Source organism: Protopterus annectens, chromosome 6.part0 (assembly GCF_019279795.1).
Source record: "Protopterus annectens isolate FY-2018-M chromosome 6.part0, PAN1.0, whole genome shotgun sequence".
In the NCBI taxonomy this organism is placed as follows: domain Eukaryota; kingdom Metazoa; phylum Chordata; order Ceratodontiformes; family Protopteridae; genus Protopterus; species Protopterus annectens.
The window spans coordinates 403,128,925-403,154,564 of NC_056737.1; the positions used below are offsets into that span (position 1 = coordinate 403,128,925).

General features: G+C 41.4%; 1 protein-coding gene across 1 annotated transcript in view; it reads left to right on the top strand.

Annotated features, from left to right (window-relative positions):
• The window catches only part of BUB1B (BUB1 mitotic checkpoint serine/threonine kinase B), a 1,687,592-nt gene that overhangs the window by 282,487 nt on the left and 1,379,465 nt on the right, over window positions 1-25,640 (top strand). The window contains exon 5 of the mRNA XM_044074144.1: window positions 23,411-23,607. Within this exon, the coding sequence (XP_043930079.1) occupies window positions 23,411-23,607 (197 nt within the window). The remainder of the gene's footprint in view (window positions 1-23,410; window positions 23,608-25,640) is intronic.

Genomic DNA, 25,640 nt, shown 5'->3' on the forward strand with positions numbered 1-25,640 from the left:
AAAGCCTGCTACTTTAAAGTCATATGTTGGCAAGTGGAAGATGATTTCTAGTTGGCGCCAACAACATGACCAGCATCCATTCATGAATGGTTTGTCCTTCCATTTCACTGTTGCAGTATTCTTTACATTGTGGATCACTTGCCTAGGGTACCCTGACATCCGGCAAGTATACCGAAACCTTTATGTTGCTTTAAGGTACACCATATGTCACACACATGCTCCTTGCATATAGTGTAAGGCATAAAGGTGACATCCTCAGAACTTCTTTGCCACTAGTCTGAACGCGATTGCTTCATTGTTGGTCTGAATGCCCATTGTGTTGCTGGTTCACCAAGCCATTGCAGATAAGTGCCCTGTTGGGGTTCTGTTCTACTTTTCCTTTTTTATTGTTGCTTGTGGGGTTTCATGCCATCCAAGAAGGGTAAATGCCAGTGCAGGAGACAGATTCCCATAAAGACCGCCACAACTAGTATCTTTTTTTCTTTTTTTTGCTTAGGTGCCTCTCACGATCATACTTCCTTTTCCATTTGTCAGGTTTTTGTACCTAAAACCCTTTGTAGTAGACTATCTTCTTTGGCACTTTATCTTGAAAACCAGCATCTTAAGCTGTTTGCGAACTATACGATAGAGGGTTCTTCCCGCTCTGAGGTACAGCAGTCAGTGAAGAAGAATGCCAGGGAGCCTAGGCCGGAATCTTCTGCTCTTAAGCCTGTGCCAGATGTCTCTCCCGAGGTGAGTGAATGCCCGGAATTTGTCTGGCTTTGTCATTTGATTCCAGTGCCATGACTGAGTTGGAGGCCTTGCAGACGTCCATTTTGGACACTCATGGAGAAACCTGCAGCTAATTATTTCCAGGTGGCCTAGGGGTGTTCCTCAAATATTAGTCAGAGAAGTCCCAATTAATTTGATTGAATGCCATCCTGGGTTAGAGCTTTCCACATTTTTATAAGGTGGATGTCCCATTGAAGAAAAAGCAAAAGACTAAACCTATTTCTCCTAGTCTTAAGGCTCCACAGAGTGAATGGCAGGCCTTCACTCAGGGTTTTAGTGCTTTGATGGCATTGAAACCTCGTCAGGGAGTTTCTGTTCAGACCCCCCCCCAGTCCTTTACACCCCTAAAATGACCCAGGGAACAGGATTTTTCTGAGGAGAAGCTGGATTTGGTTGAGGAATCCCTTGCTTACTCTTACCTGATTCAGTCTCCTTTGGAATATGGATCAGAAGAAGAGGAATCTACCAGTCCTGATAATCTCATTGAAGAGATTTCTTTTGGGGACACAATCTCCAGGATAAAACAAACACTGGTAGTCAAAAAATAATAAAGGAAAGCTAAATTTAATTTAATGTTAAGCGCTTTTCATTTACTTAAAATAGTAAACTTCATCAAACATAAACTCTAAACAACTCTTTAAATGCATTAAACATTGGTGCCAAACTCAAATGAGAAATGATGTCATCAGCAAAAAACTTTTAAAGCTAGACTGTCATGATAATAACATAATACATAGAATAAATATACAAATATCAAAATATATATACATATATATGTATATAAAACCTATTTATATAAAAATGCATAGACAGATGGATTATTTGAGCAAACTATTGATACTATCTACTAAGTGCTTTTAATGTTAAAATGCTACTTATACTATAAAGGTCATTCAAGCCTGGCCAAGCATATGAGTATAGGCTTAGTTGCCAAGTAAGCTAAGCTTTTTCCAGTAACAGTTCCCATGGACCACCTCTATCATTACTGGCTATTTGCTGTAAAACATAACTTAAAATCATGATTATTAAACTCATGCACATGTTTCGCCAATGCATTATTAATAGCGTTCTTTTTAATTGCATACACATGCTCATAAATTCTTTCTTTTAGCATTCTGGTGGTTTTACCTATATAAAATGCTGAGCATGATTGGCATAATGCTACATAAACCACCCATTTTGAATTACAATTATGCTTGCTCTTCATTGTATATCTTTCCCTTTTTATTTCAAAGAATTGACCCTGGTGAATGTACCTACTTGCACATACCACATTTTTTCATAATTCCTATTTCTCTACTGTATTAACGATTATACTTTCCTTTTTCAAACAAGATGTTCTTCGTGCTTCACTGTTGTAGTCATTACATTTGGGTAATCTGCTGGCAGGTTGCCCTCAGTCGGCCTGAATTCCAAAGTCTTGGGTCCTGCGTCAGTTGCTGTCTTCTCTTCCATAACGTCAGGTCATCAGGGGTATAAAACATGCAGCCGACGCCATTTTCTTTAATCTTTCTTGCCGCGTGGTGCCCGAAGCAGAAGCATTTCGCAAGTGCCGGTCGGCCAGCTACTGAAATATTCGAGTTATCCGAAGTCTTCATTAAAGCTAAGTACCCCGTTGGGGAAACTTTTTTCTTGCCTTTTACCAATGTCAGAAAAAGTTAATAATTGCATTACTTGTGGGAAGCAAATACCTCATAAGGATTTTCATTTATACTGTATTCCTTGCCTAGGTCCTGATCACAACGTGCCTGGCTGTCTGTTTTGTGCTAGATTTAACCAACGCACTATTAAGCGTCGGTATATTTTTGCATCAAAGTATTTTGGAAACAGATTTAACTACCCAGAAATGTCGTTGGATAGCAATCAGACTACCGGAGTACATAAAAAACACAAGGAAAAGGACCGAGAAAGACAGTCGAGATCCAAAACCGACGATGAAGCTTCTCCTAAGCCAGTCGCTGGTTCGCCGGTACTCAGTGAGGTGCTTTCGCAGCCCCTGATACCCGCTACCTTCGAGTCGCAGGCCTCTACCGACACCCATGTGGAGTCCGGCATGCCGCTAGATACTCAAGGTATTGGACCCCGACGGATGCATCTCCCTCGGATGGGTCTGGAGCCGCTGAGCAGGCACCGGCTTCTGAAGGTGTATTCAGACCTCAACATTTGTATATCAAACCGACAGCTGCAAAACCAAAGACAAAAGCAACTTCTAAAACTAAAAAAACCGAAGCATGAGCCCATGTCCACAGGCCTCTATGCCTAAAAAGCAGATGATCAAAATGGCTGAAGACTTTATTACCTTGATCAGGGGTACCCACCCCCCTCCAGATAAGAGGCCTAGCAAGACACTGATTATGAATCTTCAGATCATGTTTCTATTTCTTCTGATTCCTCTTCTGATCAGGAATTATCTATACCTCCCTTTGAGGATTCTGATGCTGAGGAGTCTATTCCATCTGCATCTCCTCCTGAGGATTATTCATTTGGAGAAACCTTGCATACTTTGAGGGAGCATTTTCACTGGGAGAGTCAAGACTTTTCAGAATCAAAAAAGAGGCTCGGAGATTTCCTTCTTCTCCATCAGCACAAGCCTTTAGCCATTCCCCCTGTTTTAGACATCGTGGATGATGTGTTTTCGGAGTCCAGCTTGACTCTTGACTCCTTACCTCCGGCTCCCAGTAAGCCTGACCGATACTACAGGGTCCCTGACTCACATAAATTTTTATTTAGAAACCTTGTTGCTGATCCTGAAACTATTTCAAAGGGTCCAAAGGGAGTTAAGGCCTAAACAGCAAAAAATCCTACCCCCTCTGGCAGAGATTCAAGAGCACTAGACGGATGTGGAAAAAAGGTTTATACATCTGCAACCTTGGCAATCAGGGCCTTAAACTATCAATTTTATATGCTAAAGTACCAACAGCATATTATGGGATTGCTGAAACAAAAAATGATGTTGATTTCAGAATGTGCAGAAACTAAAGAATTGCAGGACTTCTTGCATGCAGCTGAACAAGTTGGAAAGCATACTTTGTAATGTGGTTTTGATTCCTTAGAGGCCTCCTGCAGGGCCGCAGTTACTGGATCTGTGATGAGGCATGCCTGGTTAAAGGAACAAAATTTGCCTGACCATGTTAAAGCTAAATTGCTAGATGCACCTTTACATCATGATTCTCTGTTTGGTATTAAGGCAGAAGAAGCTTTAAAGAAAATGGAAGACAAAGCTAAGTCTATGCAAACTGTTAAAGACTTCTTACAAGTGCAGCCACCAAGATTCAGTAGACACTGGCCTACAAAAAATTGGTCCTTTCCTGTGTCAGACAGAGCTCAAAGGGGCAAATCCAGATTCCTAAAGGGTTCCAGATACCAGGCGCAAGATTCATACAGGTCAAAGCAATGGGGCACTTCTACCTCCAAATCTGGAGGAGATAAAGCACAAACATACATAAGACAATCCCAATGACTTCCCTCTGCCTACACCAAACACTTATCTTTTGGCAGCACCCATAGGGGGAAAGTTAGCACTTTTTGCTCAAAATTGGCAGTTAATAACCCAAGACAAGCGGGTACTAAACATAGTATCTCAGGGATACAGATTCCATTTCCACACTCTGTCAGTGGCAAATGGTTGGCCAGATCTGCCAAAAAAATCAATGGGCAGAGGCACAAAACCAGGTTATGTCTCTCGTGGATATGGGGGCCATTTAGCCAGTACCAAAACAGGAAAAAGGACAAGGTTTTTACTCAAGACTGTTCTTGGTACCCATAAAGGACAAGGCCTGGTGGCCAATACTGGATTTATCGATTTTGAACACATACCTGGACATTCCAAAATTCAAAATGCTGACTTTGCAGCAGCTTCTGCCCATGCTGGGCAAGAATGCTTGGCTGGTGACACTAGACCTAAAAGAGGCATACCTGCATGTCCCAGTAATACAATCGTGCAGAAAGATACCGCAGATTCAAGGCTGGCTTAATGCATTACCAATTCTCTGCACTGCCCTTTGGCTTATCTACTGCGCCCAGGGTCTTTACAAAGTGCCTGGCACCAGTAATTGCATTTTGCAGACAAAGAAGTATACAAATACATCCTTACTTAGACAACGGTCTCATTCAAGCAGAGAACAAGGACATTCTTCTTCAACACCTGGCGTTTGTGAAAAGGCTTCTAACATGCCTCTCCCAAGGTGAGTGAATGCTAGGGTACAAAATAAATGAAAAGAAATCACAACTGGTACCCTCTCAAAAGATAACATTCCCGGGTGCAAGCTTGAATACGACTGCCCAGCCAGACAAGCAAAGGCAACTGACTACTTACTTCAAACTGATGGCAACAAAAACCCAGTTATCTGTAAGACAAATTCTGCAGGCTCTGGGCTTCATGGCATCCTGCATCCTACTGATTCCATATGCAAGACTGCATATGAGGAAACTTCAGTGGTACCTGAAAAGTTTATGGAGTCAACATTCGTACAGTCTGGAAGCAATGATTCCTTTTATTCCCTGCCTACAGCAGGAGTTTCTATGGTGGGCAAAGGCATGTCACCAAAATATGGGACGGACCTTCACTCTCCCCCCTGCCAGCCAAACCTTAGCAGACACCTTGGATTATGCCTGGAGGGCCCACATGGCAGGAAGGTGCATTCAGGGCATATGGACCCCAAAACAAATGCATCTACATATCAACCAGAAAGAGATGCTAGCTGTTCAAAATGCCCTAACAGCCTTCAAGGACTTAACTTCATCCAGGACAACTACTGATAAAGACGGACAACACCACAGTCATGTGGTATATAAACAAGCAAGGGGGCACACACTCATACCCCTTTTGCAGATTAGCCATGGCACTGTAGGACACAGCTTTGACCTACCAAATATATCTTCAAGCTCAGCTCCTGCCAGGAAAACGAAATGCACTGGCAGACGATTTAAGCAGAAACCTTATGGATCCTCACGAGTGGAAACTAAATCCACAAGTCTTCAGCATAACAGAGAAATGGGGGAGCCCAGACATAGATCTATTTGCCTCTCCTCAAAATTTTCAATTGAAAAGATTCTGCACAAGGACATCACAGACAAGCATGGAAAGTGGATGCTGTATCCTTCAGTTGGAAAAACCTATCAGTTTACGCCTTTCCTCCTCTGCCTCTTCTCTCCAAGGTCCTCCTAAAAGTCACACTAGAGAAACCAAAGATAATACTAATTGCCCCGGACTGGCCCCACCAGTACTGCTACCCAATCCTAAGGAGCTTGTCTCAATACCCAGCTTGGACCTTACCTCAAAAACCTCAACTACTGTCTTAGCAAAACAATCGGATCCTGTACAATCAACTACAGACACTAAACCTGGCAGCATGGCTGATCATGAAGTTATACAAACAACACCTCTTAGTCAAGCGGAGATGGATGTCATTTTGGAAGCCAGAAGGCCTAGCACTAGAAAATCTTATGCTGACAAATGGAAGAGATTCTGCGCTTGGAATCAAGCACGTGGAACTGATACAGCAGAACCAAATATTAATCCGATATTACAATACTTAAATGAGATGCTTGACAAAGGCCTATCTTTCTCATCAATTAAAATCCATGCCTCTGCCATTTCGGCTCATTACAATACAGAGCCACCAATCTTTCTCATCCTTTACTAAAGCAGTATCTTGGAGAAGCCAAAAATTTAAGGCTTCCTAGAAGATCACCATTGCCTGTGTGGGACCTCAATTATGTGTTGGAAAAGCTCACCCTGCCTCCATTTGAACCAGCTGCTACCGCTGATATAAAGTTCTTATGGAAAACAGCTCTGCTACTAGCAATTACTTCAGCAAGAAGAGTCTTAGAGCTACACGCTCTCATGGCTGTAGAGCTTTTTATCATTTTTTACCTAGACTGGGTGTCTCTGAGGACAAATCCTACTTTTATGCCTAAGGTGGTTTCCAGTGTGGCTCTTAACCAAACAATTCATCTGCCAACCTTTTATCCAAATCCGCAGAGCAAGGGGGAGAGAATTCTGCATTCCTTGGACGTACACAGACAGTTAAGATTCTACTTGAACAGGACTAAAGCTCTAAGGAAAACTGAGCAATTACTGGTATCATATGTTGCAGGATCAGAAGGAAAGGCTATTTCAAGGCAGACAATTTCAAAGTGGATAAGCCACTGCATACGTTTCTGCTACCTATACCATGGTAAACCTGTGCCCAAGGGCATTGGGTCTCATTCCACCAGAGCTGCTGCTACTTCAGAAGCCTTTCTCAGAGGAGTATCAACCAAAGACATTCTAGAGGCTGCTACTTTGAGTTCTGTTCACACCTTCACAAAGCATTAACATTTGCCTGTCTACTCTAAGACCAGGGCAGGCTTTGCCACTGCAGTTCTGCAGGGCCTTATAGTCATACCTAATGCTGTTTAGCTCCAGACTCCCAACCATAGCTTTGGGATTCTACCCAAATGTAATGACTGCAACAGTGAAGCACAAAGAACCATAGTACAGTTGTGCACACTTACCATAAATGTAGATGTTAGAGTGTATTCACTGTTGCAGTCCAGGTTACCCTCCCACCATCCCCCTGCCATTCTGAAGTTTATCTTTCCTTTTCTGTCTTCTACAACCTATGTGGTGTATTTGCTTGTAGTTTATATTGATGCATGTATATATTTTTATATATATTTTTGCTACCTTTTTGGGGGCACCTGACATCGGGGGCAAGAAAAACTGAAGAAAATGGCGTTGGATGCATGTTTTATACCCCTGACGTCATGGAAGAGAAGACTGCAACCGATGCAGGGCCCAAGACTTTGGAATTCAGGCCGACTGAGTGCGACCTGCCAGCAGATTACCCAAATGTAATGACTGCAACAGTGAATACACTTGAACATCTACATTTATGGTAAGTGTACACAACTGTACTTTTTTTTATATTATTACCTCTCCTTGCTACCGTTCTGAAACCCTGCACTAGTTTCATTCTAATTTGGGCATCATCATCAATAAGCGTCCAGTTTTTTAACAAAATAGCGTTTATCTCATAAGTGTACATTAAAATTAGTGATAAATAATGTAGAAGCATCAACATAATTAGTCTTTGTTGGTTCTGTTTGATTAGTTCCTCCATAATTTAATATAGGTGAAAAGTAACCATTCAACCTTTTAGTTCTCACTTCTTCATATAAATCAGATAACATATGATCTGGATATTCTCTTTTTTTAAACATTTCAATCTTTGTCGAAGCTTACCATTTTGGCTGCTTGGACCAATTGACCCTTGACCCCTGCTTTTTTATTTATTGGATGTGTGCTGGTGTAATGCAAAAAAGAATTAGAGTAAGTGGGTTTTCTATATATTGTAGTTTTGTATGTATTATTAACCCTATCCTTACTCAATTCCACATCCAAAAAATTAATTACATTGTCATTTACCTCATGAGTGAATTTTAAATAAGAGGTTGTATTATTAATATAGGTGAGAAATTGTTGTAATATGGTTTGGTTACCTTCCCATAAGATGAAAATATCATCCAAATAATGTAAATAGAGACTAATATGTTTGAAATCACTACCAAATATATGCAAGTCCTCCCAGACTGCCACAATTATGGTGGCAAAAACAGTACCACACGGTGAACCCATGGCTACTCCCACTTGCTGGAGAAAATATTTGCCATTAAAGTATATATAATTATTTTTTTAGGATTATTTCAAGCAATTCAGTATATAAATTAATCTTTGACTGATACCTTGTTTTATTAAGAATATTTCAAAAGCTTGTATCCCTTCATGAGGGATCACTGAAAATAAATCCTTGATATCTACAGTCAAAACCAGGCTCTGCTCAGAATATTCCTTTTTATTCATTTACTCCAGGAAATGGCAGGAGCCCTTGCATATTTGGGGACATTCACTTAAATATTTCTTCAAATTATTGTCCAGATATTTTGCGCATGCATAAGTAATGGAATTACGCCCATCCACTATTGGACGTAGTGGAGGATTATTCACATTTTTATGCACCTTAGGTGCTCCAAATATGGTAGGGATAGTAGGTGAGATCCTATTTAGATAATTGAAAGTATTATTATCTATTCTGTTTTCTAAAAACATGTTATTAAGCATCATATGTATTTTTCTGTATGCTGTATTCATTTCATTCTTACTAACTTCTTAATATGTGTCTGTGTCTAAGATGTTAGAAATTCTTCCATTATAGTCAAATATTCATGATAACCACTCTCCCTCCCTTGTCCGGTTTCATTATTCCTAATGTTTGATGCATGAGAAATGCTAAACTATCTCTCTCTTCTCTTGTTAAATTGTCTTTATTATGCATCTTATTGTTATTGAATGTGTGTCTGATGTCAAGTGTACACATTTGTTATATAATGAAAGCAATGGATGCAAAGTAGGGTTGAACGTACTATGGATACAAAATACATCTTGGTTGCTATTCCTCGTATCAGTACTATCGCCAAATAAAATTGAATTTTCGCAAAACAACTTTTAAATCGATTAATATTTCAGCTAAATTAGGGCGTTTTGTAGGTACAAATGTAAACCATTTGCTTAAGAAATCCACCATACCTTCGTCAATCCTTGTTCCTGAAAAATTGTACGCTTTAAAATCTCTTATTGCATTATATACAATAACTGATACTTCTACAGATTGATCATACAAATCATACTCCGTTTCTGTAAAAGTACATTCATTAATACTATTGTCATTTACAACATTCAGTTGCATCTCCTTCCTTTCCCCCAGTATTGATGGGCTTCCCTCTGATTCCGTCTTGACTGGGTGTAAAAATCCTGGTTACTTACCCAGTTGTTATTGTTATAATTATGATTTTTTATTCTCTCTGATTTTCTGAGAGGTGGAAATTGTTCATTTTCTAAGCTAACTTCTGCCCCCTGCTGTTCTTCCTGCAAAATCTCATCAGGTGGCATATGCTGCGGCTGTACATGGCTTTAATCATCATTATTATTATTATTTTTTTCAAAGTTTCTTATTTTTGTTCTAACCCTGGGAGGTTTTGGGTATGCTTGGCCCTTAGCATATTGTTACTTATCCCTAACCAATTTACCATTCTTTTTACGTTTTAATTCCATCAATAACTGCTCTATACTCTCTCAAATTCTTTGATGCTCATATTTATACCCATCATAGCTGGCTTCAGCTTGTATTTGTCTCTCTAAGCTGTTGCATTCTGCTAACACTTCCGCATCCTTTACATTATATTTTATTAGTAATTCTAATAGCTCAAAGCTGTGCCTATCACACATAATAAACAGATCAAGATGCAGTGGCAAATTCTCTACTAAACCTGAAGGGTAACACCAAATGTGTAACCCTTTTGGAATAACTTTATTTTGAATACATTCCTTTAAATAAATATTTTCAAGCTGCAACTTCTTTAACTTCAATAATTTTGCATCAGGTTGCTCCAATAACAGTTTTATCATTGGGCCATCAGTTTGAACATTTCAATTGTTCACAATGCTATCAGCATCAATATGCTCACCCAGCAACCATTCATTCAATGCTCAACCTTCTCTTCCTTCTTTTCCTGGTTTTGATGGTGGGCTGGTAGCAGGTACTATAACAGCTAATTCAAAAATTAATGCTATGATTCCTGCTATAGCTCATAATGACATTAATGTTTTACGTAACAGTTTACCATTTAATGGTGAACAGGTTCAGCAGACTAGATTGTTTTGTAAGCTGCCAGCATTGAATGAATGGTTGCTGACCTTTCTGACGACAGTGGCAATGTGGTGGTCGAAGGTGAGGTGCCTGTCGACCTGGGTGCCTAGATCTCTTATGGCCCCTTCAGTGTTCAGTGGGCTCCCATCAATGTGGTAATTTGTGGTAACTGAGTTTTTTCCAAAGGGAGATGACAACACATTTTTTGCTGTTAAGCTTCAGGCCATGATTCCGACACCAGTCATTGGTCTCAGAGAGGCCCTTTTGTAGGATGTCTGCATCACTTGGGGAGTTGATAATGACTTCTAGCTTGCAGTCATCAGTGAACTTGGTCAGCCAGAGTCTTTCTGTGTTGGCCTGGACTTCTGAGAAGTAGATGCCAAACAGGAGAGGACCTAGGACCAAGCCCTGTAGGACTCTGCTCGTGACTGGTTGACAGTCTGAGTTGGAATCCATGACTTTTACTCTGTGGGTTTAGTCTTTGAGCCAATTTGCAACCCACCTAGTGATGTAAGGATTGAGGCCTAGTTTGGTGAGTTTATCAATGATACCTGGCATGGGGAATAGTGCCAAAGGCCTTGGCCAGGTCAAGGTAGCCTATATGCACTGCATTGCCCTCATCCACAGCCTTGGTGACTGCCTCGAAGACGTCAACCAGGTTTAGCAGGCAGGTTTTCCCCTTGACAAAGCCAAACTGTGTGGGGTCAAAAATTTTTAGATTGCCTATATCTTTGTTAAGCAGGTCCATGATGATGCTCTCCATAGCTTTGCATACCAGACTCATCAGGCTAATGGGTCGATAGTTCCCAGGGTCTGTAGTTGCTCCCCCTTTATGGAACGGGATGACTGTAGCAGTTTATCATTCTTTAGGGACATAGCCTGAGGTACGGCTGTGATACAACAGGGCACACAGATGTGGTGCCAGTTCGCTTTGTAGCTCATGTAGGATGCAGCCCAGGGATATTATCAGGTCCCATGGATGCTGTATTCTTGGCTTTGGACAATGTATCTTTTATCTGTGCTGCAGAAATGGTGAGTACCAGGATTTCTTGTGGTATTGTAATAGGACCCTTGGGGGGAGAGAGCAGTGAAGTTGGCAATGAATCTGTCGGCTAGTATGTTGGCCATATCTGTTGGCTCAGTATAGGAGGTGCCATTGTGTAATAACAAATCTCGGTATTGCCTTGGAGGAGGTGCTTCGGGACCTTTTGATTCTGGATATTATTCAAAAGGTGTCTGTGTCCCAAAGGGGAAGGTAGTTTTACTTCAGGATGATGATCTTCGTGTTTCACTGTTGCAGTCATTACATTTGGGTAATCCTGCTGGCAGGTTGCCCTCAGCCGGCCTGAATTCCAAAGTCTTGGGTTCTGCGTTGGCTGCTGTCGCCCCTTCCCTGACATCAGGTCGTCATGGGTATAAAAGAAGCAGCCAACGCCATTTTCTTAAGTCTTTCTTGCCGTGCGGTGCCCGAAGCAGAAGCAGTTCGCAAGTGCTGGTCGGCCGACTCCTGAAATTTTCATGTTTGAGTTTCAGAACCGAAGTCTTCAATAAAGCTAAGTACACCATTGGGGAAACTTTTTTCTTGCTCCAGACCGATGTCAGGAAAAGTTAATAATTGTATTACTTGTGGAAAGCAAATACCTCAAGGATTTTCATTCTTACTGCTTTCCTTGCCTAGGCCCTGATCACAACGTTACTGGTTGTTGGTTTTGTGCTAGATTTAACCAGCGCACTATTAAATGTCTGTATAATTTTGCTTTAAAGTATTTCGGTAGCCGGTTTAATTATTCAAAAATGTCGTCGGATAGCCATGCGACTGCCGGAGTTTACAAAAAACGCAAAGAAAAGGATAGAGAAAAACAACCGAGGCCCAAAACAGACGACAAAGCTTCTCCTAAGCCAGTCGCCGGTTCTCAGTGAGGTGCTTTCGCAGCCCCTGACACCTGCTACTTTACAGTCGCAGGCCGCTACCGACTCCCACGTGGAGTTGGCCATGCCGCTGGATACTCAAAGTATTGGAGCCTCTGATGTTAATCCCTCAGATGGATCTGGAGCCGCTGAGCAGGTACTGGCTTCTGAGGGTATATTCAGACCTCAACAACTTTACATTAAAACGACTTCAGCTTCAAAGACTAAGACTAAAGCATCTCCTAAAGCAAAGAAACAAACTCATGAGCCACGTGTGCAGGCCTCTATGCCCAAAAAACAGATGATCAAAATGGCCGAAGACCTAATTACCTTGATCAGGGGTTTCCATCCCCCTCCTGATAAGAGGCCTAGGCAAGATACTGACTATGAATCTTCAGATCAGGTTTCTGTTTCTTCTGATTCCTCTTCTAATCAGGGATATTCTTTACCCCCCTATGAGGATTCTGACGCTGAAGAAATCTATACCTTCAGCATCTCCTCCTGAGGATTATTCCTTTGGGAAACCTTGCATACCATGAGGGAGCATTTTCACTGGGAAAGCCAAGATTTTTCAGAATCTAAAAAGGGGCTCAGGGATTTCCTTTTACTTCCACAGCACAGGCCAATAGCCATTCCACCTGTGTTGGACATTGTAGATATGTTTTTGGAGTCTAGTTTGACCCCTGACTCCTTACCTCCAGCTCCTTTTAAGCCTGACAGATATTACAGGGTTCCTGACTCTCACAAATTTCTTTTTAAAAACCCTGCTGCTGACCCAGAAACTATTTCACAGGGTCCAAAGGGAGTTCAGGCATCGACAGCAAAAAACCAAACCTTCTCTGACAGAGATTTAAGGGCAATGGATAGATGAGGAGAAAAGGTTTACACATCTGCAACACTTTGGCTATAAGGGCCTTAAACTGTCAGTTTCATATGCCCAAGTATCAGCAACATGTCATGGGATTACTTAAACAGAAAATTATATTAAATTGTGAATGTGTTGAAAACAAGGAAATGCAGGATTTATTGCATGCAGCTGAAAAAGTTGGAAAGCATACTTTGCAATGTGGTTTTGATTCTTTGGAGACCTCATGCAGGGCCGCAGTTACGGGTTCTGTAATTTGGAGGCATGCTTGGTTAAAGGAACAAAATTTGCCTGATCATGTTAGTTAAGTTACTAGATGCACCTTTACCGCATGATATTTTGTTTGGTGTTAAGGCAGAAGAGGTGTTAAAGAAAATGGAAGACAAAGCTAAATCTATGCAAACTGTTAAAGATTTTTTACAAGTACAGCCACCTAGGTTTAGTAGACACTGGCCTACAAAAAAATTGGTCCTTTCCTGTGTCAGACCTCAAAGGGGAAGATCCAGACCCCCTAGGGGCAGATCCCAGGCGCAAGGTTCTTATAGGTCAAAACAATGGGGTGCTTCTACCTCCAAAGTTGGAGAAGATAAAGCACAAACATACAGAAAGCAGTCCCAATGACTTTCCCCTGTCTGCACCAAGCACTTATCTTCTGGTAGCACCCTTAGGGGGAAAATTAGCACTTTTGCTCAAAAGTGGCACATTATAACACGGGATAAGTGGGTTCTAAATATAGTATCACAAGGCTACAAATTCCATTTCCATACTCTGCCAAAGGCAAATGGCTGGCCAGATCTGCCAAAAAATCAATGGGCAGAGGCACAAAAACAAGTTTCATCCCTCATGGACATGGGGGCCATTCAGCAAGTACCAGAGCAAGAGCAGGGACAAGAATTTTACTCAACTGTTCTTGGTACCCAGAAAGGACAAGGCCTGGAGGCCGATACTGGACCTATCTATTCTGAACACATTCCTGGATATTCCAAAATTCAAAATGTTGATTTTGCAGCAGCTTCTGCCCATGCTGGGCAAGAATGCTTGGCTTGTGATTTTAGACCTAAAAGAGGCATACCTGCATGTTCCAGTCAAGCAATTGTGCAGAAGATACCTCAGATTCAAGGCTGGTTCAATGCATTACCAATTCTCTGCACTGCCCTTTGGCTTATCTACAGACAAAGAGGAATACAAATATATCCTTACTTGGATGACTGTCTAATTCAAGCAGAGAACAAGGACATTCTTCTTCAACATATGGAGTTTGTGAAAAGACGTCTAACATGCCTTGGGTACACAGTCAATGAAAAGAAATCAAAACTAATACCCTCACAAGAGAACATTCCTGGGTGCAAGCTTGAATACAACTGCCCAGATGGCTTATCTCACGCCAGACAAACAAAGGCAACTGACTACTGGTTTCAAAATGTTGACAACAAAGGCCCAGTTATCTGCAAGAAAAATTCTGCAGGCTTTGGGCTTCATGGCATCCTGCATCCTACTAATTCCATATGCAAGACTGCATATGAAGAAACTTCAGTGGTACCTAAAAAGTGTTTGGACTCAACATTGCCACAGCCTGGAAACAATGATTACTCTCATTCCCTGCCTGCAGCAGGAGTTTCGATGGCGGGCAGAGGCTTGTCACCGGAACAAGGGACAGCCATTCTCTTTACCCCCAGCCAGACAGACACCAACAATGGATGCTTCAGATTATGCCTGGGGGGGCCCAAATGGCAGGAAGATGCATTCAGGGCACATGGTCCTCAAACCAAATGCATCTATATATAAATCAAAAAGAGATGCTAGCTGTTCAAAATGCCCTGACAGCCTTCAAAGGCCTACTTCATCCGGGACAACTACTGATAAAGACGGACAACACCACAGTCATGTGGTATATAAACAAGCAAGGGGGCACACATTCTTACCCCCTTTGCAGACTAGCCATGACATTGTGGGACACAGCTTTGACTTACCAAGTACATCTGCAGGCACAATTCCTGCCAGGAAAGAAAAATACACTGGCAGACGAACTAAGCAGAAACCTCATGAATCCCCACGAGTGGCAGCTGGATCCACAAGTCTTCAGTATGATAACAAGGAAATGGGGATGCCCGGACATGGATCTATTTGCCTCCCCTCACAACTACCAACTAAAAAGATTCTGCACAAGGACTTATCACAGACAGGCATGGAAAGTGGACGCCCTATCTTTCAGCTGGAAAAACCTATCACTATATGCCTTTCCTCCACTGCCTCTCCTCCCCAAGGTACTCCTAAAGGTCAGACAGGAGAAGCCAAAGATGATACTGATTGCCCCAGACTGGCCCCGCCAGTACTTGTATCCAGTCCTAAGGAACTTGTCTGTGTGCCCAGCTAGGACCTTACCTCAAGTACCTCGTCTACTGTCCCAGAAAAACAATCAGATCCCACACAGCCAACTCAGGACATTAAACCTGGCAGCATGGCGGATGATGTAGTCATACAAAAAAACACCTCTCAGTAAAGCTGTGATGGATGTCATTCTGGAAACCAGAATACCTAGTAGTAGAAAGTCTTATGCTGGAAAATGAAAGAGATTATGTGCTTGGAACCAGGCACAAGGAACTGTTACGGCTGTACCAAATATTCCTCAGATTCTGCAATACTTAACTGAGATGCTGGACAAAGGCCTATCTTCTTCATCTATTAAAATTCATGCCTCTGCCATTTTGGCTCATTACAATACAGAGCCACCAATTTATTCTCATCCTTTATTAAAAGCAGTACCTCAGAGGAGCCAAAAATTTAAGGCCTCCAAGGAGATCACCAATACCTGCATGGGACCTCAATTATGTCTTGGAAAAGCTCACCCTGCCTCCTTTTGAGCCAGCTGCTACTGCTTATATAAAGTTTTTATCTTGGGGAAACAGCTCTGCTCCTAGCAATTACATCTGCAAGACGAGTTTCAGAGCTACAGGCACTCATGGCTGTGGAACCTTTTATCATTTTTTATCCAGACAGGGCCTCTCTGAGGACAAACCCAACATTTGTGCCTAAAGTGGTGTCCAGTGTGGCTCTTAACCAAACTATTCATCTGTCAACTTTTTATCCAAATCCACAGAACAAGGGGAAGAGAATTCTGCATTCTTTGGACGTACACATACAGCTTAGATTCTACTTAGACAGAACCAAAGCTTTCAGGAAGACAGAGCAATTGCTAGTGGCATATGCTGCAGGATCACAAGGAAAGGCCATCTCAAAGCAGACTATTTCTAAGTGGATAGGTCACTGCATTCATTTCTGCTATTTACACCATGGCAAGCCAGTGCCTAAGGGCATTAGGCCACATTCCACCAGAGCTGCAGCCACTTCAGCAGCCTTTCTCACAGGAGTACCAACCAGAGACATTTTAGTGGCGGCTACTTGGAGTTCAGTGCAGACCTTTACAAAGCATTATCATCTGCCACACTACTCTAAATCCAGGGTGGGCTTTGCCACTGCAGTTCTGCAGGGCCTCATAGTCACTCCTAATGCTGTTTAGCTCCAGCCTCCCAACCATAGCTTTGGGACTCTACCCAAATGTAATGACTGCAACAGTGAAACACGAAGAATATAGTACAGTTGTGTACACATCATAAATGTAGATGTTCGAGTGTATTCACTGTTGCAGTCCAGGTTACCCAACTGCCATTCCCCTTTTTTTTCTATGGATCTTACCTTTCCTTCTCTGATTTTATACAACCTATGTGGTGTATTTGCTTATAGATGAAGGTAAATTTATATTGGTGCATTTATTGATATATTTATAAAGTTTGGCTACCCTTTTAGGGGGCACCTGACATCTGGGGCAAGAAAAACTGAAGAAAATGGCATCTGTTGCTTCTTTTATACCCCTGACAACCTGACGTCAGGGAAGGGACCACAGCAGCAGACGCAGGACCCAAGACTTTGGAATTCAGGCCAGCTGAGGGCAACCTGCCAGCAGGATTACCCAAATGTAATGACTGCAACAGTGAATACACTCTAACATCTACATTTATGGTAAGTGTACACAACTGTACTTTTCTAGTACCCAGAAGAGAGGGTACTTGGAGACCAGTTATAGACTTCTCTCATCTGAACACTTTTTTCTGAAGGTGCCCTCCTTTTGAATGTTGTCCCTTCAGACTGTTCCCTTTTTTGCTTCCTCTGGCTTAAATGGTGTCTCTGGATCTCAAGGATGTTTATCACCATATTCCAATTCATCCCCTTGTCAGGAAGTTTTTATGTTTCTCTGTTGCTTCTTGGCATTTTCAGTTCTCTGCTTTGCCCTTTCTACTGCTCCAAGGGTATTCACGAATTGCCTCTCTCCTGTGATTGCTTTTTGCAGGATTCAGGGGATCCAAGTATTTCTTAGACCTCCTGTTTAAGGCATCCTCTCCCAAGATCCTGTTGCAAATTCTTCATTTTGCCATTTCCCTTTTGCAAAGACTGGGGTTCACAATAAACTTCAAAAAGTCTTTTCTGACTCCTTCTCAAGATCATGATTTTATCGGGTGCAGGATTAAGATGGTGCCTATGCTAGCATCCTGCCTCCTTCCAAGGCATTGACACTCACTTTCTTCTTTCATACTACTCTTCCTCTGGCCTCTATAACAGCCAGGGAGTTTGAGAGCTCTGGGATTCATGGCATCCACCATCCCTATGCTCATTCTGGCCAAACTCCACATGTGAAAGTTTCAGTGGTTCCTAAAGTCAATTTGGCTTTAACATGCACATCTCCTAGAATTTGTAGTTCCTATTCTACCTTGTCTCAAAAAGAAACTTCACTGGTGGATGTAGCAGTTATCTGTAAATCCAGGGCTCCCTTTTCATCCTCCTCTTCCCTCTCAGAAGCTGTTCACAGATGCTTCAGATGTGGGATGGGGAGCAACTTTTGGCTCTCTAAAGGTGCAGAGGGTGTGGTTGCCTCTTCAGTAGAAAGAGCACTTCAGTGTCCGAGATTAGAGCTGTTTTGCTGGGACTTCAGACTTTTTATCCTCTTTCCTGCTCAGGACCTCTCAAGGTATTTGCAGACAATACCACAGTGATGTAGTATGTAAACAAATGGTGGAACAAGATCTTATCTTTGCCAGTTGGCATTCTTGATGTGGGAGCTTGCTGTCCAATATCAAGTGATCCTTCAAGCAGTTTACTTTCCCTCAGGTAAAAGCATTGTGGAAGAGTCTCTGAGCAGGTCTTTAATGCAGTCCAACAAATGGATGCTTCAAAGGGATGTGTTTGTGGACATTGTCCACCAGTGGGGTACTTCTCAAATATATTTATTTGCCTCCCCTCTGAACAGACAACTTCCTCTGTTTTGTGAGTCCCACATCCTCAGGTTTGGAAGGTGGACGACCTATCTTTTTCTTGAAAGGGGATGTTTCTTTATGCGTTTCCTCCCTTTCCCTTCATTCCAAAAGTCCTGTTCAGAATTCAACAGGATGCTCAGAAAATCTTGTTTGTGACTTCCTTTTGGCCAAGACAACATTGGTTCCCTCTTCTATATTTAGCCAAGAGCAATCATCACACAGGACAAGGGATCTCTCATACATCTCCACTTGTCCAGTCTTCAGCTGACACTGGGTGATTGGATTTTGATTCCACATAGACACCTTTTTTCTGAAGCCAGGAAGCCCAATGCTAGGAAATCCTATTTATCCAAATGGAAGAGGTTTTCTGTTTATCTCTCTCAAGATCTGGATTTCTGTGGATACTCCTTTGGTTTTGTCTCATCTGTGTGAATTGCTCAATAATGGTTTGACTTATTCTTCTGTTAAGGCTCCTTTATCAGCTGTCTCTGTTTGCCTGCCTTTATCTCCTCCTTCAGCTTCTAGATTTGAGGCTAAACAATTCCTTAAAATGCATCATTCATATTACGCCTCCCATGAAGCCTGTTCCTTCTCCCTGGGATCTTAATTTTGTTTTGAAAAAAAATGACTCTGGGTTCTTTTGGGCTTGCAGCTTCAGCTTCCTTGCAACATTGTTGTTGGAAGGTTGTACTTTTGTTAGCCCTTACTTTTGCTAGACAGGTGCTTGATCGTTAAGCCCTCATGGCTTGTCCTCCTTTTTTGTTTTTTTTTTTCATAAGAGCAGGGTGTCTTTGCATACTAATCCTCCTTTTATGCCCAAGGTGGTGGAGTTGTCTCTTAATCAGTCTTTTCATTTGCCCACTTTTTCCCTTCTCCGCAATCTACCATTGAGAAGGTGCTGCACACGTTGGATGTGCATAGAGAACTATTTGGATTATACTAAGACTATTAGGAAATCTGATCAGATCTTTGTTTTCTTTCATCCTAGGTCTTTAGGATTAGCTGTATCCAAGCAAACTATTTCTTCTTGGATCTGAAAAGCTGTTTCTTTTTGTGATTCCTTTAATTGTAAGGGCTCATTCTACTCCGGCTGTGGCTTCCTCTGGTGCCTTTTTTCAAGGGTTTGGATACTAACTTCATTCTTGAGGCAGAAACCTGGACATCTATGCACACATTTGCCAAGCACTACAAGTAGAATGGAATCTCCTGAGCTAGAGCTGATTTTGCTAGGCCATCCTTTATGACTTCCTAGAAAGCTCTGCTGGTCCTTCCTCCTCCCTTTCTTCTTCTTGAGCTTTGACACTCTCCCTAATGTAACGAATACTACAACTCTGAAATGGAAGTACATAATGCAGTTATGTAAAATCTTAGCATAATGGTAGATGTCTTTCTCTTCACTGTTGCAGTATTCATTCCCTCCCTCTGCCACCTGGCCCATTTCTCTTCTGGATGTATTGATTACCTCTCTTTTCTTTGAACTGCCATTCCTGCTGGGGCTGTCAATTCAGAGGATGGTATGTCTAGATGTCACCTTTATGCCCTATGCTACGCAAGCAGCATATATATCTGATGTACGGCATACCTTAAAGCAGCCTTAACTTTGGTATACTGGCTGGATGTCTAGCTCCCCCTTGGCAGGGGTTCCCCAATGTAAAGAGTACTGCAACAATGAAGAGAAAGACATCTACCATTATAGTAATATTTTACACAACTGCAATTTCTCTGGTTTTACAATATTATTGTGAGTTACTATCCAATTGCCTTTCTAAGTTCATTTATCGACCATTTCACAATGTCTGCCCCATGGATCCTCCTCTTTCAATAAATTCTCATGTCAAAATGCTTTTGAAAGGGGTTTTGCCTAAGAGGCCTCCAAGAAAAACAGTGACCCCTTTTGGGATCTTAATTTTATGTTAGAGAAGCTAATGCTTGCTCCATTTGAACCAGTTAATCTGACTAACTTGAGGTTTTTAACATGGAGAACAGTTTTACTGATTGCTCTTCCCTCTGCAAAATGAGTATCTTGAGTTGCAAGCTCTTTGAGTCAATCCTATCTCGTTTTCCACAAAGATAAGGTTTCTTTGAGAATGAATCCTTCTTTTATGTCTAAAGTGGTATCCAAGTTTACTTGAAACCAGGAAGATGGATAGTTTGGCTCATTTCTTTAACCTAAAATCAGAGGGAAAGGATATTGCATAGCTTGGATGTCCACAGGCAACTTGGGTTCTATTTTGATAGGACTAAATCTTTGATATCTTAGGATCAGCTGTTCATTGCTTGTGAAGGTAAGAAGAAACAACCTGTGTAAAAACAGACCATTTCCAAATGGTTGTCTGAGGCTATTATGATTTGTTATACTCACCACAACAAAAGTATTCCAGGCAAGTTCAAGGCACACTTTACCGTGGCCACAGACTAGGTCGCATATTTTTCCTTTCAACTCCAGTGGTCTTGTTACAACAGACACCTCATATTTTGCTTGGCCCTTTGCAACAGAGAGGACAGACCAAACATAAACATAAAAGAGGTGTTGGCACTTGCAAATGCTGTCAACTCTCTTTTGATCATAAATGGTTCCCAGGACTACAACAAGTATTTACAGACACCACCACTGTGACGTGAAACAAAAACAAACAGGGGGTGGTACACCTTGTCCTTCATCCAGAATAACTGTGCTAGCCTGGGATATATAGCACTTCAGCAGCATCTCACTCTACTTTAGAAAAAAGACAGACCAAAATGCACTTCAGAGTTTTTGACACTTGTAAATGCTCAAAACTCTCTCAATCGTCTGTTGTCCCTAGGACCATTGCAAGTGTTTACAGACAATACAACTGTGATGCGCTACGTAAATGTGTGGTCGTAGCTTCCCTTTGTGCAGAATAGCCATATTAGCCTGGAATGCAACTCTTCAGCAGCATCTCTCTCCACAGGCATCTTGCACACCATTTGAGCAAAATAGGGTGGCAGACAAGTTGGACCATAGCAGGACAGACCCTCACAGTTGGAAACTGAGTCAAGGAGTTTTCTAGCAACTAATCCAGCTGTAGAGAACACCTCCTATAAGACTTTTTGCCTCCACACACAACAATCAGTTAGCAGAATTCTGCTGCAGGTGCCATGCAAGACAGCCTGGAAGGCAGTGGCTTTTTCTTTTCCTTGGACAGTAATGTTTCTGCATGCTTTCCTCCCCTTTCCACTAATATTCAGAGTTATCCTAAAGATTGAGGAGGACTCTCTAAAGGTCATTGTGGTAACTGCTTTTTGGCCCAGGCAAGGGTGGTTCTCATTTATTTTGGAATTGGGCAAGGACATTTACCGAAACTTTCCACATACTGGACCTGTTCAAGACAAAGAATGTTAAATATATCTTGACCCCAGATAAAATAGCAGTTCACTGCCTGGATTATAAGAGTTTTAATTCATTTTAGGCATCTACTTTCAGAGGATGTGCAATAGGCATTAATGGAGGCAAGAAAACATGCTGCTAGAAAATTAAAAATTAGTTATTTGATATAATTGGCGACGGATGAACCAGCACCTTTTCAGGGCTAGTGTTTCTCTGGTGCTACGTTATCTGTGTTTACTATCCTCTGGCTTGTTTTACTCCTCCAGCCTTTGTTAGCCATTTCAGCATTCATACCAATGTATCCTCTCTCTTTCAAAAACATTTTCATATGAGATTGCATTGAAAGAGGTTTTGCATTCCAAACCCCTTGGAAAACAGGTGGCTCCTCTTTGGGTTCTTAATTTTGTCTTGGAAAAAATAACTATTGACACTACCTGATTTGGGTTCTTAACATATAAATTAAGTGTTTCTGATTGCTCTTACCTCTGCAAGAGTAGCATGAGGTTGCTAGCACTTATGGTGAATATCTCATTTTCCACAAAGGCAGTTTCCTTGAAAACTAATCTGAGTTTACCTTAAGCCAAACCACCCATCTCCCTACCTTATTTTCAGAACCTAAAAATGAGGGAGAAATGATTCTCTATACAAGACAGCTCAAGTGCTGTCTTGACAGATGAACGTTTTTTTATGAATTGTGATCTTTTGTTTCTTGTGAAGGTTAGAAAAAAGAGCAGCCCGTTTCAAAGCAAATTGTTTCCAAATGGTTGTCTTATGCTATTGCGTATTATATCCACCATCAGAAGACAATTCCAGGCAGGGTGAAGACTTATTCTACCAGGGACTAGTCTTGATCTGTGTATTTTTTTTAACAGTGTGGATTCTAACTGTATTCTAGAAGCAGCAACTTGGTCTTCTGTACATAACTATACAAACACTATAAACTAGATTCCTTCTTGCTAGGACTATTCTCCATGAACTTCTGGATCCTCCTCCTTTCTGCATCCTTTCTCCTTCCAGTCAGTCTAAGTTATGGCAATCTATTCATAAAGCTAAGGTTAATGCAGCAATGATTACTTATACACCTGTATTGCATGTATTATTATAAACTTGCCATAACAGTAGATGTTTCAATGATCACTGCTTTAATAGCCACTCCCCCTCCATCCCACATATTTTTATTTTTGTTGCCAGGCTGTGGATATATTCATATATTTTTTCTCATCATTGGCCTTTTTGGGGCTCTAGCCTCCTCCTCATTTGGCATGAAACCTCTGAAGGGCTTAGTGTCAAAGCTAATTTTTTTCTTTAGCTCTGCTCAGACTAATAGTCTGGGCATGTGGAAGGTGCTGGTGAAGCTTTGGAAGCTGGCCAGCTGTTGGATCCTTAGCAGGATATAACCCATATAGCTAAGGCTACTACAGCAGTGATCGTTTGAATATCTATTGCTATGGTAAGTTTACTAACACATTTGTACTTTGCATTTAGTCTGATAAAATATGTCCACTGTCTCCTCTGGTTGTAGGCTAATATTTGTACAGAACCACTGGATGTGTATCGTTACTTGCATGGACAAGGAATCGGTGTGAATGTGGCCTCACTGTACATTGCCTGGGCAGAAGCATATGAAGCAGCTGGCAACTATAAACAAGGTGATGCTGTCTTCCAGGAAGGCATCAAGCAGAAGGCAGAGCCATTGGATAAACTTGAAGCCCAACACAGGTGAATTTTTCCTTACAAGATATCTTCATTCTTTTTTTTAAAAGAACAACTCAGCTTTTTTTTTTTTTTTTGTGCTATTTAAGTCTTGGAAAATCCATGCCTTTATGGAGAAGCTTGTGTGTCTATTTCATACTTTTGTGATAAAAATACATGTTTCTATCACTGGAAGAATGCAGATGCAGGTTTCACTGAAATGAAAACAGAATGTTCATTAAAACAACACAATCTTTTTTCCTTAAAATATTCTTTGGAAATGGTACACGAATCTTTGCCAGAAGGAGAGGACTCCTCTTCATTAAATGTATTCCCTTACTGTAGTTTCACAAAAGTAATAAAAACTGTGGTTTGTATGTAAAAATAGGTGCATATACTAGAGTGTTTTAATCTAAATTTCACATGAATAGATTTTAAACTGTTCTGCTTAAGTGTAAAATCTGTTCTTCAGATAGATGGAGATTGTCAGTAGTGTCTTGTTCATCAGGTATTTCAGAATTGATGGCAGGCTTTGGAATTATATGAAAATTGCACCTGATTTCATAGTGCTTGAACTACCGGCATTAGGGATTTCTTTGCAATAGGCTGCTAAAGTGTACTTCTGAAATACTTTTAGTGGAAGAATCCAGTATTCTTCACTAACAACATCAGGTCTTTCAGAAGTGATGATGGGCTTTGCTCTTATATGAAAATCGCACTTGAATTCAAAGTGCTTGAACTGTTGGCATTAAGGATTTATTGGCAAACTCCATTTTCATAGGCTGCTGTACTGTATTTCTCAAATACATTACTTAAGTGGAAGAATCCAGTACTCCTCAATAAGAACATGTCTGTTTACTCACAGGAGCTCTCCTGCATTTTAGGGAAAACATACATATTTGAGGTAAAGTTGTTTTTATGGAGCTTTGCTCCATGGTGCAGTGGCTAGTTCCTTGACTGAGGCTCTTCCACTGGAGGAGCCAAGCAAGGAGGAAGAGGAGTGAAAGATCATGGCCATTTGCTTCTCCAATGGGGGAGGAGGGGTAGTGCACACTCTGGGCACAAAAGATGAAGTTATCTTTCTGGTGGAGACCGGGAAGCTCCTTGCTCATGCATCAAGGAATAAAGGATGCTTGGAGGGAATGCCTTTTGTGGAAATGATGTGATATCCACTGTTATACCATTGCTTGTCCCTCCCCTACTCCATGCTGTGTGCATACAGTAAGGATAAGGGAAACCAAAAAAGAAGAAAACCCTGACCCACACCTGAAGGCTGTCTAAAACTGGCTCCTCCTGTTTGACCCTCTTTGTGGTGATTGGTAATGAATGGATCATTGGTCTTGGAAGGGCTGATCAGCAGGTAATAGGGGGTTAAAAAGTGAGTAAATTATTTTATAATTCTCTGCTGATGTCTTTCTTCAGATATTGGCTTTTTCGAGTTTCTGATAATTTTACAAGAAAATTGGTTTTGTGTGGACCTTCATGTGTGTTTTTTTTTTTTTTTTTAAGCAGTTGGGGCCTGTAGCACCAAACACCTTTTTTGGCAAACTGGATCCTCCCGTCATATTAACATCTTAAGTTCTATTTGTTTAGCTACATCACACAACACCTAAAGATGTTGCACCTAATGTGGGGTTTATGACTTCACTAAAATTATCTGCAGAAAAGTACTATAGACTTGTTAGCACTAGATAACCCCCACTGCATATGACAGAAGCCCTGTACTTTAGCTTTTATGTATTCCTTGGAAAGAATCACTACAAAGAGAAGAGTAGGTAATAAGTGATATAGTCTCTCACTTCTCAGCTGAAGCAATTTGAGAACTGTTGAGCATTTTTAGTGCAAGCGAGACTGTCTTCTCTACAGTTCCTCTTCTCTTGAGGCAACCAGTTTCAGCCAGCCCTGAGTGCAGGAATTTTGGAGTCATGGCGGCTGCAGTTGTGATGGTGCCCACATATAGGTCCTGCAATGATCTTCCAGTTTCACTGATCTCAAGACTTTGGAGCCCTTGGATGCTCAAAGCTAAGTTTCTACATAATGCAAAAAATCTACTTCAGCTG